The sequence below is a fragment of the Saccopteryx leptura genome, chromosome 1 (assembly GCF_036850995.1).
Source record: "Saccopteryx leptura isolate mSacLep1 chromosome 1, mSacLep1_pri_phased_curated, whole genome shotgun sequence".
NCBI lineage: Eukaryota > Metazoa > Chordata > Mammalia > Chiroptera > Emballonuridae > Saccopteryx > Saccopteryx leptura.
In genome coordinates this window covers 165,593,344-165,608,321 of record NC_089503.1, presented here as the reverse complement: position 1 = coordinate 165,608,321, position 14,978 = coordinate 165,593,344, and the positions used below count along the sequence as shown (strand labels likewise).

The window sequence follows — 14,978 nt, the reverse complement described above, 5'->3', positions numbered from 1 at the left end:
ACAAAAATCATCTGAGAGTGTGCTGAGGGAGGCAGCTGGCCACTTGCTGTGTTGACCACTAGAAACTGGGAGCATTCTCTGAAGAAGTCCTCACACCGCAGGTGCATCAGGAGTCTGGCGTTGGGGAAGTTGGATGTGAAGCAGAAGTCAGTTCTTGCAAAGACAAGAGTAGGCTTTTCTTGTGACTTTGTCTCTGTTGATTGGCATTTGCCAATATCCAGATCAAGCCACATACCAGGCAAAAACAAAACACCCGGGGAAGTCACCACCATACTGTTGGTCAGGTCCCAGCTCCTCGGTCCAGTGTCCTTCTCTCCACTTGTCCAAGTCCTCTTATGCACACTGGACACAGAATAGCTAAGGTTTCTCACTGTCATAGCAGGAGGAATATGGGGGAGAAGCATCTACTCTATTTTCCTGAAACCAGAAGTTTACCTTGACTTTAAATTCTACTTTTCTCTGACCAGCACTTTTCTGGTCTTGAAATTAGTGTATTGGGTCATTATCCTTTGTTTTGCAATATATATATACATATACATATGTGTGTGTGTGTGTGTGTGTGTGTGTGTGTGTGTGTGTGTGTGTGTATGTGTGTATTTCTCTTCTGGAACCCACATTAGTTTTTTTCTGCCTTTTCTTCCTCCTTTTTTTTTAAATAGAGCTTTTTATTTATTTTTAGATCTTATTTATTCATTTTTAGAAAGAGAGAGAATGAGAAGGGGAGGAGGAGCAGGAAGCATCAACTCCCATATGTGCCTTGACCAGGCAGGCCTGGGGTTTCAAACTGGCGACCTCAGTGTTCCAGGTTGACACTTTATCCACTACACCACCACAGGTCAGGCTCTTCCTTCCTTTTTGTCTCTACTTTCCTGCCCTTCCCTTTGTTCGAGGTATCTCGGGATCTCCACCCTCTCTGTCTGCCTTCCTCCCTCCTCCTTCCCTCCACACAGTTATTCAGACCCTATTAGTTAAGAAGTGATTCAGTAACAGTTTAGTGATGTCTGGTGTTTTTTTTTAATGAGATCACCGTCATGTTTATTCTGGTTTTGAAATAGCAAAGCAACAAATGAGGTTGTCCTTTCAAAACATAATCTGTCCAAACAATGAACACTTTGGCCAAAAAATAAATAAATAAATAAATAAATAAATAAATAAATAAATCCAAAAACCAAGACTTTTCTTCATTGGAAATAATTTTATTATTTATTTTAAAGCAATTCAATGGAACTGGTAGCAAAATGTTATGTAGACAATAAGTGGAACCAATTCCCTTAGGGTTACAAGGACTATTATTGACTTTGTGTTTTATTTTCATGTGCAAGTGTAAGTATTTTAAAAAGGTAACAGTTTGTTAAAACATTTTTATAAGCATATTTTTATTCTTTAAATAACTAAAGGCAAATAAGCTACCCTTATTATAGCAAGCTGTATGAATTGTGTCAAATAGTAAATTTGGACTAATGTTCATAATCAAAAATAATTATTGTAAAATTTATGAAAAAAAAATTTTAGTTTTATAGGAAATATAGTCATGTGCTAACTTAAAATCCTAGTCTTGACAACCATCCTAATGTATTGTAAAAATACTGTACTTGAGCTCATGTGAGGAAATAGAAGATTCATAAAACCTTATATTTATTCCTAAAAACAACTGTAATGAAGAAATGGCCACTCAAAGAAACATCATTCTTGACTACTGATGTGAAAATATGAACAGGTTCAGTGAACTCATTCTTGTTTTCCATTATGTATATTACTTTGATTCTGCATTTAGTTTGAATAATTTATATGTTGATATATATGTTTGTCAAATAACTTTCCCATGTGTTTCTAACATATATATGCCTATACATACAATCTTTGTTGTAAGGCATGCTTCTGGTTTTAAGCAACTTCTTATAAATTCAATGTCACTTTCTGATTAAAGAAAATTAAAGATAGGCTCTCCTTGTTGTTGAGGAAATTCTTGGTGTTTTTGTTATTTCAAAATGAGTAAGGTAAAGTAAAAACAAAACAAAACAAACCAACAGCAAATAGGAATTTCATTCTCTATAACAAAATATACAATGGCTATAATCTATAATTTTATTTTCTATGTTTTACATTTTTATCTCCATAGAATTATATGAGGACTGTTAAGGTTTCTCTATGTTTTCAACCCTACTACTTTTTTTCTTTCAATTTGTCCCACATCTTTAACAAGAAAAAAAAAAGGAAATAAAATGTCTCTTTCAAGTCTTAAATATCTTTTTTTTCTGTTGAACTAAAACTCAATGTCATACTTAGCTATAAAGTAAAATACAAAATTAGAAGAAAATTAATTTTTTAAATTTACCAATGTTTCCCTCTACCTTAACACATTCCACCTAATTGGCAACTATACTCTGACTCTCTGCTTTCTCTCTCTGAAGGGAAATCCAGAAATACAGACCAAAGTATTGGTGTCGCTGAGTTCAATTTATATTTAATTTACAACTGTCAAATTCTGCACAACTTATATTAAATTTAAATGGCAAAACTACCTATATTTATATACTTTTCCCTCACAATGTTCAAACATAGGGTTCTTGTATATAATTTTTCAAAATTAAATAATTTTTTTTAAATTTCAATTTTTGTGTGTAATTATTTCAATACCAAAGGCATAAAAGAGGACTTTTAATTTTTCAAATGTCTTTGTATTCCAAAAGAAGTATAATTTTGTTACTTTAAATTACCTTTCTTATTAAAAAGTTTATACAGATACATGAAAAATGTTGAAGCTCAGTAGTCCAATGAAAACCACTGCATATTTTCATTAACATTTCAATTCTTGGATAAAGTTAACAAAAATATGTTTTAATTATTTCTCTATGTTAAGCATTTTTTTAGAACAATCAATATTTTCTTTTTAGAAAACATTTCTTGGCATACAATGAGGGTCAGACATAAAGTTAGCAAAAAGTTCAGGTTCTTGAGATTCTATTATATTTATTCATTTTGGTTTCTTTGGTGTAATAAAACATGCTATGAGCATCTCAAATTCTAAAATAGATATGGTATCATATGAAAAGGCAACAAAAACAGGTTAAGATGACTTAAAGATTTATATTCTAAAGCAAACTGTAATGCTTACCAAAATGTCAGCCAACAAGTTTGTATGTTAATCTTGTGTAGAGAACATGAGAAGTCTATGATGAGCTCAATTTTATAAAAGAGCAACTTCAAAGAATATGACACATTTAATTTTTAAAGGGAGCTATAATTTTCTATGTCCATTGTGATGCACCAAATATAGCTGCATTTTTAGTATACTTTCATAAAAACATAATTTTTTTAAAATTGACTTCATATAGTTGGGATTATTGTCAAAGAATTAAACATCATATTTGTAATTGTATGTTTTAATTTAGTTTTCAAAATCATCCCATTGATGTCTCCCAAATATTAATAGTAGGAATACTGATAAGTAGTATGTTAAATTTCAAAATAATCTATACATCTAAGAGAATAGTTTTTTAAATATGACAGATTTATACATATTTCCATCTAGATTATTTCATGCCAGCCACACTTTTTTCTTTTCTTTTTTTTTTTTTTTTTGCCTCGAAGATCTAGAGTTCATTCAAGCAAGATCCTTGTAGGAAAAATAAGTCCATTATTTTTGTGTTATCAAAGCTGAGTTTCCTCCCGAGAGTCTGGACAGGTAGCATTGCAAATGCTATTTTGGCTAGGCTCACTGTTTGGAAGGTAAGCCAGTGGATCTGGGCGGATTAAGTATCTGCGAAGAGAAAACAAACCCAATATCTGTGAGAGTCAATAACCACAACCCTGGTTCACATTGACACTTGAGATCACTACTTCAAGTGTGTTCAGTTTTTAGGTCATCTAAAGCTAGGTGTCACTGTTGACGTTAGCCAAAGGACTCACTCTTTGGATGGCCTGTACAATTCTGCAGAACTCATATTATATTTTTACTTTAATTTTTATTTAATCATATCATTTTATTCAATTAAGTTTATTGGGGTAACATTGGTCAGTAACATTATACAAATTTAAGGTACACAATTCTATGATACATTATCTGTATATTGCATTGTGTATTTACCATCCAAAGTCTAGTCTCCTTCCATCACCATATATTTGAAATCCTTTATACTCTTTACCCTCCTTCCTCCCACCATACTGTTGTCTGTGTCTACAAGTTTGGTTTGTTTGTTTGTTATTTTCTGCTTTACCTCCCACATGTGAGTGAGAACGTATAGCTTCTGTCCTTTTCCGTCTGACTTATTCACTTAGCATGGTATTCTCAAGACCCATCCATATTGCCCTTTTCTTTATGACAGAAAGAAATGTCATGTCTGTAGAACTAGACAGTGTGAGATATTTCAGGTTTTCTTTACAGCGGTTCTCTTCTTACTCCCACGGTTTCTCTATTTCCTGAAATATAGGCTAGCTCACAGAATACAAAATCCATGCTGCTACCTCCTTCTTTTATGCCTCTAGAATCCTGCACTATTTTTATAGCATTGCACGCAGAAATACACAAAAGGCATTTGTGTATGGAGCACAAAAATTAGACTTAGATAGATATATCCCAAGAATCCTAGGTGCTTTGCTGGTGGGGATAAAAATATTAAAAATAGATATATTGGTGGTTTTTTAAAAATAAATGCCTTGTGTGAGATGGAAGGTCCACTTACACAACATCATTCAGCTCTAGTCTCGTGTCTGGAGACGGGTTAATCAGGATATAGGACAGGATACTCTGATGATCGTTCATTTCATCTACAAGATAAATAAAAGCCAAGTGTGTTATTGTGACTTACAGAAAATTACAGGGAATATTACAGAGCATCTTATCTTCAAACTGCAGAGTTTCAAACCAACAGGAACATGCTATAGTTTTGCCCACAGTAGGATTATGCATGTAACAGTTTTCAAAGCACTGTCATTGGAAATGTCTGATAGATCCTCAATTTTTGCTCTAATCTGTGATAACAAGTAATGTATCTAATTCTGTTAGGAACACCATAGTTCTCTCCTACCCTTTGGAGTTTCACACTGAAAAAAAGTATAAATATTTCTATGCAAGAAACAGCTAAACAAGATGTCAACTTGATTATTAGGCTTTATCAATTATAAAACAAAAATATTGTGGGTCTATATGGTCATCCCAGAAAGAAATATTCATATGGGAAATTCTGTGAAAAAAAAATCATCGAATGACATTGTGCTTAGAAAACTCACCAAAAATGTATCTAGAAAGCTTGAAGGTCCTAAATATGATCGACTTTATTATGCAATAGCCATCCCACTGGTGTTGCAAAATGCAGAGGATCCATGGAACAGAACTGAACTGTAAGTTTCAAAGAAAGTGTCCCACCGTGTCATTTTAATCATGTCAGTTCACTGTGATGTCATTGTCAGGCATCAAATGCAGGGCACTGATTTGCCATGATATAGGCACACTGAAAAAGCAAACAGCTTTGGGGTCAGAAGTGTTCAGCTGCCAAAGCTATGGTAGTAAATGTATAGCCATGTAAAAACATGTTTCAATAGCATGAATCCCCCTGGGTAAAGTTCTTAGGCTGTGAGAGTATTTTCAAATTCCTGCTCTAGAGCCATAGTAGCCTCCTAGCTACTTGAGTTGTTGACAAGCTGGCTTCTGAAAGAGGTACTAAATTTTGCACTTTGATCCAAAAACTCAAGAATGCATTCCATGTCCATAGAGACATATCAATACTCACATAACTGTGTACAATTAAAGCAAAGATATTTTACAGGCCACTGTAGCTGGCCCTGGTCATTCCCTGCACTAGAAAATATATATTATTTTTACAAACTATTGTCCTCCACTGTATTCATCTAACTAAACATCTATCACTTGAAAAAGAAAGACAATAATTTTAATTATATATCCAATTGATACCTAGATGTGCACTGCTTTTAAATCTTTAAATGAAACTTCTTATCTTATAGGGCAGATAACTGCACTATTATTAAACCCACCATATGTGTGTCAGTAAAACTATGATAATCACCAGGTCAACAAATTAACAGTCAAATAAAGAGACAGATTTGGTTGCATATATCTCCGAGGTAGATATAAAGAATTGTATTCTGGTATCGGGATAGGATTGCCAGGCAAAATAGAGACTGTCCTGTGAAATTTGTATTTAAGATAAACTAACTAGCAATTTTTTAGCGTAAATATGTCCCACATATTGTATGTGTCATACTCATACTAAACCATTATTTGTTGCTTATCTGAAATTCTTATCTAACTGGGACTCATATATTTTAACTGGCTAAGCCTGTCAGTCTTACCTAGGGGTAAGTGGCTAATTCTAGAGATGGCATTCCAATGAGTATTTAAAATGGGCTTACTCCAAATAAGGTACAATTCCAACTCCAGATATCATACCTACAAGAGAGAACCAGGGTCATCTCTCCCTAAAGAAATAAATTTACATATGCTTGTTGTGAAATCCTCCCCTGTGTAAATTTCCACAACCGCTGTGCAAAGGAACAGAAATTATTAGTGTGATCTGGAGACTAAAACCTAATACTCTGCAATGCAGTCGGTCTAGTAGAAAACCTTCTCATTTGTCTGTGTGCAACTCAAATTCTTATATATACAGTGGCGTTACTGAAATTACTTTTATAAACAGTGAATGTTATTGAACAGTGGCATTAGGCAGAAAACAATTTTAATAAATAACTTCTCAGTCAATATTCATACCTAACTTTCCTCCTTGATTATGGACATGACATTGTACTCATTGTTGGTTCTGAGATGAAGTAAAAAATCTATTGGTGACTTGGTTTACCTGTTACAAATATATATAAATACTGTCTATCCCTGGTCGGCAAACTGCAGCTCACAAGCCACATGCGGCTCTTTGGCCCCTTGACTGAGGCTCTTCCACAAAACACCACGTGTGGGCGCTATCTCGATAAGGAATGTACCTACCTATATAGTTTTAGTTTAAAAAATTTGGCTCTCAAAAGAAATTTTGATCACAGTACTGTTGATATTTGGCTTTGTTGACTAATGAGTTTGTCCACCACTGGAAACTGAGAATTTTACAGCAGTGGATAGAATTAGTATGTCAATAATTTTTTCCAGCTCAAGTTTTATTATCAGTCTGAAAATTTTAAGGTTTCCATAGACTTCAAGACTTGGAGCAAATGTCTCACTAATGAGCTCAGTTCAGTGACTACATAGGGTTTATATGGAGACATGGGTAACAGCAGGATGAGACTTCATCACTCCCAGTTTCCTTATTCACCCCTCCCTATCTTCTCCTCAGGGTTGGGTTAATAGAAATTGTAAAAAGGGACCGAGGTCAATGCCACTCTCTCTCCCTCATTCATGTCCGCCATGCTGTAGCATGAATGCTGGTCTGCTTGCGCTCTGCCCTGCTGCGTGGTTGGGTGGTTCATACAGCTCACTCTTTTTCTCTTTGTGACATTGTGTTTAAGGGAGGAGTGTACAGGCACATAAATGGTGATGGAGGAGACTTGACTTGGGGTGGTGAACACACAATACAGTGTGCAGATAATGTGGAATTGTGCACCTAAAACCTGTATAATATGGCCACATTTTCTTATACATATGCCAACAAATAAAACTTGAATTTCCAGTCATAAAGATGAAATATATGTATATTTAAATGCAATTAACTATAGCCATAAATTATGTAAAAATACTGATATCATTAAAAAATTAATGTTCTGGGAAGGAAGGATATGATATAATTCCATGAAACAAAACTGCATAGTTTTAATTTAGGGAGATATGGAAAATGTATTGCTGAAATATTTTCATTTAGGATAAATCATTATCGGCTCAGCAGTTACCCCCTTTGAAAGCTTCATTACTTTATTAAGAAAACCTTTGAGTTTTTTTTTCTATTAACATTCTATATACAGAATGAAAATAACATAAAACAAACCCATATATACCTTCTCTGTTTCTGACTGCCTTCTAGTAAGAATGAATTAGTTCTGAACATGTAATATAAAATAATCCTTTTTTGGGAATCTATACTGGGAATATATTGATTTAATATCAATATTTCTATACTCATGTGCATAGGGAAAGATAAAGAAAATATTGCAAAAGCAACACTAGAAATTTGGTGTTGATTTCTTTTGAATAAAGTGTTAATGAAGTCATTTGACTGATCTTAGATAATTTTATTATTCCTCTAAGATTAATGTTGCAAAACATTCAGAAGAAATATTTAGCTACAATACCTTTCCCCCTTTTTGATAATTAGTTGTAAAATAAATTTGTGAATAACTCCGTGCCAGAAAAATTTGCCTGACTTATTGATTAGAATTTGGAGGCATTTTTTTTGTTGGAAACTTATAGATAAACGATCAATGATTTATAAAAGAGTCTTAAAGTAGAAGTGATGGTGTTCCTATCACTACTCTCACCACCATCACCATATCTGTTATAGGTATGGGTGGGAGTAACAATCTCTTATTCAATTGGCTTATTTCTTTCCTATAAGGAAGAGAATGACTAAAAATTAGGTCACCTTGTGAGCTAATTTAAAAAAAAGTTCTTAGTTAATTAATCCATCATATCAGGCAAACTGTAAGCTTAGTTTACAAAGAAACTAGGCTGTCTGATGGACGTAATCAAAGCCAGTGTCTAACTGGTAGTTACCTCTTTCTCACTTAAAAGAATTTCTTTTTTTTCTTTCTTTTTTTGCTTGGTATTTCTTCTTTTACTAACAGTATGAAACTTAAAACAGTCCCTGACAAAATCAGCTGGTACTTGACTCAGCAGTCATATCAGTAAGACTTGCTTGCCAGTTTCTACTATTAAAAACATGTGTCAGCCCTGGCCGGTTGGCTCAGTGGTAGAGTGTCGGCCTGGTGTGCAGAAGTCCAGGGTTCGATTCCCGGCCAGGGCACACAGGAGAGGTGCCATCTGCTTCTCCACCCCTCCCCCTCTCCTTCCTCTCTGTCTCTCTCTTCCCCTCCCGCAGCCGAGGCTCCATTGGAGCAAAAGATGGCCCTGGGCACTGGGGATGGCTCCTTGGCCTCTGCCCCAGGCGCTAGAGTGGCTCTGGCCGTGACTGAGCGACGCCCGGGATGGGCAGAGCATCGCCCCCTGGTGGGCATGCCGGGTGGATCCCAGTCGGGCGCATGTGAGAGTCTGTCTTACTGCTTCCCTGTTTCCAGCTTCAGAAAATTACAAAAAATAAAAATAAATAAAAACATGTGTCGTTTTTATGGGCTAATCATTAAGGATCTGTCTATGGTTAGACGAATTTTTAGTGAGTGTGAAAGCCATTCTAAGTAGATTGTTGAAGAATCATGCCAGTGATTGACATGAAGAAAAGAGTAATTATTCACATTATAATGTGGTTTAGAGTTTGAAAAAAATCTTCATAAAGTACGTTTGACTAGTTCCACAATTATTCTGTAAATTATGAAGGTACAGAAATCACCTAACATTATTGCTAGCAAAGAGTAGGAACGCAGTAAGTATGTTTTCTTTTCTTCTTAAAAGAAACAGAGCTAACTTCTTCTAAACTCTAACTCAATTATTACAATTTCTTTCTATGCACATTGTTACAAGTAAAGACTTTCATAATAAGGATAACATGAGCAAATATGTAATGCGTTCTCTTTAACCTGCGTAATACTGACATTACATGGCTTCCGGTTTACCTGAATGGCATATATAAGAAAACAAAACCCGTATTATTTGGTTTTCTTCTAAGTGGACTGAATTTCTTTTTTAGATAAAATTTTTGCAATAATAGTGATGTATTTTAAAAGGTCTTTGCATTATTTATTTAAGCCCTGCCAAATGGTCTATTTTGTAGCCTCAGATCAACATAGCAGTCCAACAGTTACTGAGATGTGCCGGTGTGAGATCAAGCAGGACTTGGGCTTTAAATGAAAGCTTTTGACGACTTTTTGTTTCCAGACAAACAGAAACCTAAACAAATTTTGTAGGAACATTAGGAACACTTGGCATCTCTGGGGCTGGTACACTTAGTTACTTGCCAAAGCCTCAAATTCATTTTATCCCAGGGCCTAAGATGTGTGGTATGTACGTGTATGTATTTGTGTTAGACATTGGAGCCAGAAAGAACCAGACAGAAGTCTCCGCCAAGCGAATTGGTAAATTATTTGACTCACTTCCTTATATATAAAATGAAAAAGTTTTTGTGAAAATTAAAATGAAGATAATTCACATTAGGTATCCATCACAGTGCCTAGAGAGCTGCATCTTTTAATTTTATTGTCGTCGTTATAATTTTCTGCAAGAGATTAGATAGGTGTCCCTTCAAATTGACCTGTGAACCAAAAATGTGATTCTCCACTTACTAACCGAGAACCAGCTTTACAAAGACTAATGGCCAGAAATCACAAGTCCATAGCATACAATACTTGGAGAGAGCATACCATATCCCACTGTAGAAAGACCCAAGTGTTTCATTCTATTTTTCACAAGTTCAGCGAGCTCTTGTCTCTCTGACCTCCTGTAGAGGTTCAGTCGCTGCTGGGTTATTTTCTCAGCTGTTTTACCAGAGTGTTTTGGACCTTTTCTGCTCAGTCTTCGGGCCCACTGCATGCTCTTTCTCCTCAGCAAGGGGTGGTCGGACTGGTCACTGGATGTGGAGTTATGGTGGTTGCCACGGTGATGACCTTGCTCCTTGTAATCTTTGGTGTCTTCCCATTCTTCCACACTGATTGATATCTGAGACTGTAAAGGAAATGTGTATATATATATATAGTTTGATAGTTTAGGAATAATTTCAGTATTTCAGTCTGGGGTTCTAGTAATTCTTTGTTGCTAATATAATTAGCAAAAAATATTACTAGAGTATAAAAAATTACTAGCATTTCAAAGAAGTACTAGAATATAATTATATATATATATATATATATATATATATATATATATATATATCATGAGCATTTTCACAGAAAGAGCAAAATTATATTCACTGATACTAATTATCCGTTACAAAAAAAAAAAAAACTATTAAAAATAGGTTCTTTTGAAACTATATAAACCAGATAAAATATCTTTGCATCTTCCAATATAAGTTTTTATCAAAGGTCTTAATTTTTTTGTACAAGAGTTATTTTACCAAATGGCTATTAATATAGAGTTGTTTGAAACCATAAACAAAATAAAACTAGGTATTTTGAAACTTTATTCAAATAAAGCCCATGGTATAAACTTTTCTAAATCTACTACACATATTTCACATAAAATTTAAATAAAATTATGAAAACTTTTATTTTTGGAATTAATAATATTTTTAAGTTTTTTCTTTTTAGTTATTGCTCTTTCTAAACAAGGTTTTGGAATGTACTTCATACATGTGAAATTTTCCATTTCCTTATATGACCCAAAAGAAAGCAAAAATCACTTTTCAATTCATGCATTAAGTATTCACTATGTCAAATGCTGTCTGATTAGAATATTAAAACATATTTCAGGAACTGTTGGAAGTATCCTTAGTAAAAATATGTTGTAAATATGACTATCCCACAAATGTATTCTAAAAATCACAAATAAAAATTCTAACCAGGCTCTTCTCCATAGGAAGAAAAACAATGACCAAACTGATAAAGTCATTTTTTGATTGATTCACTAGGAAATCTGATGTTTAAGTAAGAAGCTTTCCTTTGATTGGAGGCCCTTAATCAATAAAAACATCCTGTCAAAAATTGTTGCTTTTCTTATCAGGAAGTCACATGAAATGCAACGCTGACAATCAAAGCAGAAAGTCTTACTTTCTAAAAGCATGCACATGCAAATGACCCGCTTCCTGATGTAGGCTGCTACCAGGGCAGCATTCTCGAATCTGCTGACCAGTTCCCATCGAAGGATGGGAGTTTCAGCATCAGCTCTAACATGCATGTGTTGCCGGCTTTCAGAGTAATAGAATTTAAATTACCAATTTAAGTAAGGTCAGGAGGAGCGCCAATAAAATCCTTTAAAAATGAATATAAATCACGGAGGCTCAGTCAGTGCCTTGCATACAATACCTAGTGGCAGGCTATGAAATTATCCCAAAGTTAAATTCAATTAATATATATCTATATATACACCTACTTGCCTATTTCAAATTAGCACTTCATCAGAATGATATCAAAAACAAGGTATTTAACCTTCACATCTTCATGCTAAGAGAACATACCATCACAATATTTTGGAAACCTGACTTTAGCTATCATATTTTAAGTTGGAAGTATTATAATTTTAATACCTGTCGTGGCAATGGTGGGTACCATCCTAAGTCTGAACTTACTCTAGTCTCACCTACTTGATAACATACTGAAACTCTTCCTCTTCTGTGGAAGTGAAGTAACAACCCTTTGAGAAATAGCTATCATCTGTGTAGAATTAGAATATCAATCTTTGCTCAGTAGTTTCAGTTTGTACTTTGCAACAAAAATGAAAACATACTGGTTCATTCCCAGTTAGACACTTGGCTGGAGGAGTTTTGTTAATTGCCATCTTAAATGTATGTGATGGGGCTGTTCTAGTCACCAGTTTCTGTAATAGTTTGATTTCCTACTAATATAAGGACATATAGTAAACTTGTCAGACCCAATACTCAAAATATTATGTTTGAATAATGTCACTTATGATTCAAGCCATGAATCCATAAACTAATAAATATTATAAAAGAGAGAGATTTGCTTCTCTTCCAAGTAGGGAATAAAATACTATTTGTCTTTGTGAGTGCTTTTTCTTAGTTATGTCAAGTATACATTTATAACATGAACCAAACCCTATGTATATATTCAGTATGTATGAACAATACCGAATGAGTAAAAGTGGAGATTTATTGTTCTGTACTACTTCCTTGCATTATTCTTTGTTACTCCTGTAAGTAATGGTGGGATGCTGGTTTGACTTCTTTTCTACTGTTATTGTCCAAAACCTGATGTAATTAATTATTCATTTAAAAATCTGGATTTTGCCTGACCAGGAGGTGGTGCAGTGGATAGAGCGTCGGAATGGGATGCGGAAGGATCCAGGTTTGAGACCCGGGGGTTGCCAGCTTGAGCGCGGGCTCATCTGGCTTGAGCAAAAAGCTCACTAGCATGGACCCAAGGTCACTGGCTCAAGCAGGGGTTTACTCAGCCTGCTGAAGGCACGCAGTCATGGCACATATGAGAAAGCAATCAATGAACAACTACGGTGTCACAACGAAAAACTGATGATTGATGCTTCTCATCTCTCTCCGTTCCTGTCTGTCTGTCCCTATGTATCCCTCTATCTGACTCTCTCTCTGTCCCTGTAAAAAAAAAATATATATATGAATTTTATACTAATGTTTGTGAGAATGAAAAAAAAAGATATTTTCACATGATTATGACCTGATCTCAGTATCTGTGACCCCTCAAAGTTTCTACATTGAAATACTAACCCCAAAAGGTGATGGTTTTAGGAGGTAGGGTTTTTGGGAGGTAACTGAGTCATGAGGGTGGGGCCTTCATGAATGGGATTAGTGCCCTTAGAAGAGAACCCCAGGGGGCTCCCTAACCCCTTCTGCCATGTGAGGCAGAAGGGAGTCTGTGACTAAAAGAGGGTCCCCACATGACCGTGCTGGCACCCTGAAATCAGACTTCCAGCCTCTAAAACTGTAATCAAAAAATTCCTGTTGTTTCTAAGTCACCAGGGTGTGGTATTTTGTCACAGCAGCCTGAACGGACTAAGACATGCTTTATATGAAATGCTCTGGGAACATATTAATATAGTTTAAAAAGGTGATAAAAAATTCATATGACTACAACGATTTTCATAATAAATTTAAAACATTGTTTTGAAAACTTACATTATTTTCCATATTTTTATCAAACTTAATATGGTTGGGGAAAAACGGCTAAAATATTTCTTCATGAGAATACTTTATAAATGAGAAAATGTTTCTTATGCCTTCAATAGCTTAATTTACTTTCATTCTTTTCAGAAATGGGGAAAGCATCAGATTCACAAAATATATCAAAGATTCTTTTCCACATTTTGCATGCACACACACACACACAGAATTTACTCAATTCAACTTCTCAGTTTTTTTATTGAACAATTACTCATGTCATAGGTTACTGAGTGATCTGTGGGACAAAGTGGTATTTTAAAATAAATCAATTCTCCTAGTAGCTTGAAAGTGGTGTTTGTAATCTGTATTCATGACTCCCTTAAGGATAGTTTTATAGCCATTATAACAGACTTAAGCAGGGCTCTCTGACTTATTGATGGAAGACATTCTGAGTTGTTACTGAAGAAAACCTGTGGGTGTGTGTCTGAGAGGTCAGAATCAAGTCTGGCTATGAAGGGAAAGGAACTTAGAAAACCCAAAATAACCAAGAGGTAATTAAATCTAAGACTAGGCATGAAATTTTCATGTCAGCTTTCTGATTGCATGGAAGGGGAACACCACACTTAAAGACATTAGCCAATAATTACACCATACAGGTAACACGTATGATTGAATTAGCACACAAACATAATCTGAAGACAAACAGGTGAAATTAATTTGAAATTCTATTAGGGAACTCTAAATGCACTAACTTGAAAATAGAGTGTTTATAACACTTTAGCTTAATTAATGTGTTACATTTTATAATCTGATATATTGAATTCAGTCTTTGATATTCTTTTCCTTGAACAGCTCAGAATTCATAAATTAAGCCATGTGAGGAAAGGGAGACAAAATACTTACTTGTGATGCCATTTCTCGAGACTGACACAGAGGGAGGGAAAAATAAACACAAAATACAGTTTAGACAATGGACAATGACTCAGCAACATGTACACGAAACAGCACCGAGAACAGACTGAAACAGACAGCCACGTAATGTGTGCCATCTAATTATGTGTTTGATTATTATCATACTGCTTTTGAGTAAAATTAGGTAAAGAATAAGCTATTGTTTATAAAGTTTACCAGAAAGTTGTTCTGGTGAGATTGCTTTTTGTTTCTTTTTGTGGA

The 14,978-nt window shown here is 34.7% G+C and overlaps 1 protein-coding gene across 6 annotated transcripts in view; it reads right to left on the bottom strand.

Annotated features, from left to right (window-relative positions):
- Positions 1 to 1,259: 1,259 nt before the first annotated feature.
- The window catches only part of KCNT2 (potassium sodium-activated channel subfamily T member 2), a 194,926-nt gene continuing 181,207 nt past the window's right edge, over positions 1,260 to 14,978 (bottom strand). For 3 of the 6 annotated variants that reach the window (XM_066379902.1, XM_066379897.1, XM_066379899.1), the window contains 4 exons: positions 14,709 to 14,729; positions 10,423 to 10,723; positions 4,683 to 4,767; positions 1,260 to 3,760 (listed from right to left, as the gene is read on the bottom strand). In XM_066379902.1, the coding sequence (XP_066235999.1) occupies positions 3,652 to 3,760; positions 4,683 to 4,767; positions 10,423 to 10,723; positions 14,709 to 14,729 (516 nt within the window). In that variant the 3' untranslated portion in view covers positions 1,260 to 3,651. The remainder of the gene's footprint in view (positions 3,761 to 4,682; positions 4,768 to 10,422; positions 10,724 to 14,708; positions 14,730 to 14,978) is intronic. The other 3 variants (XM_066379900.1, XM_066379901.1, XM_066379898.1) reach the window with 3 other exon arrangements.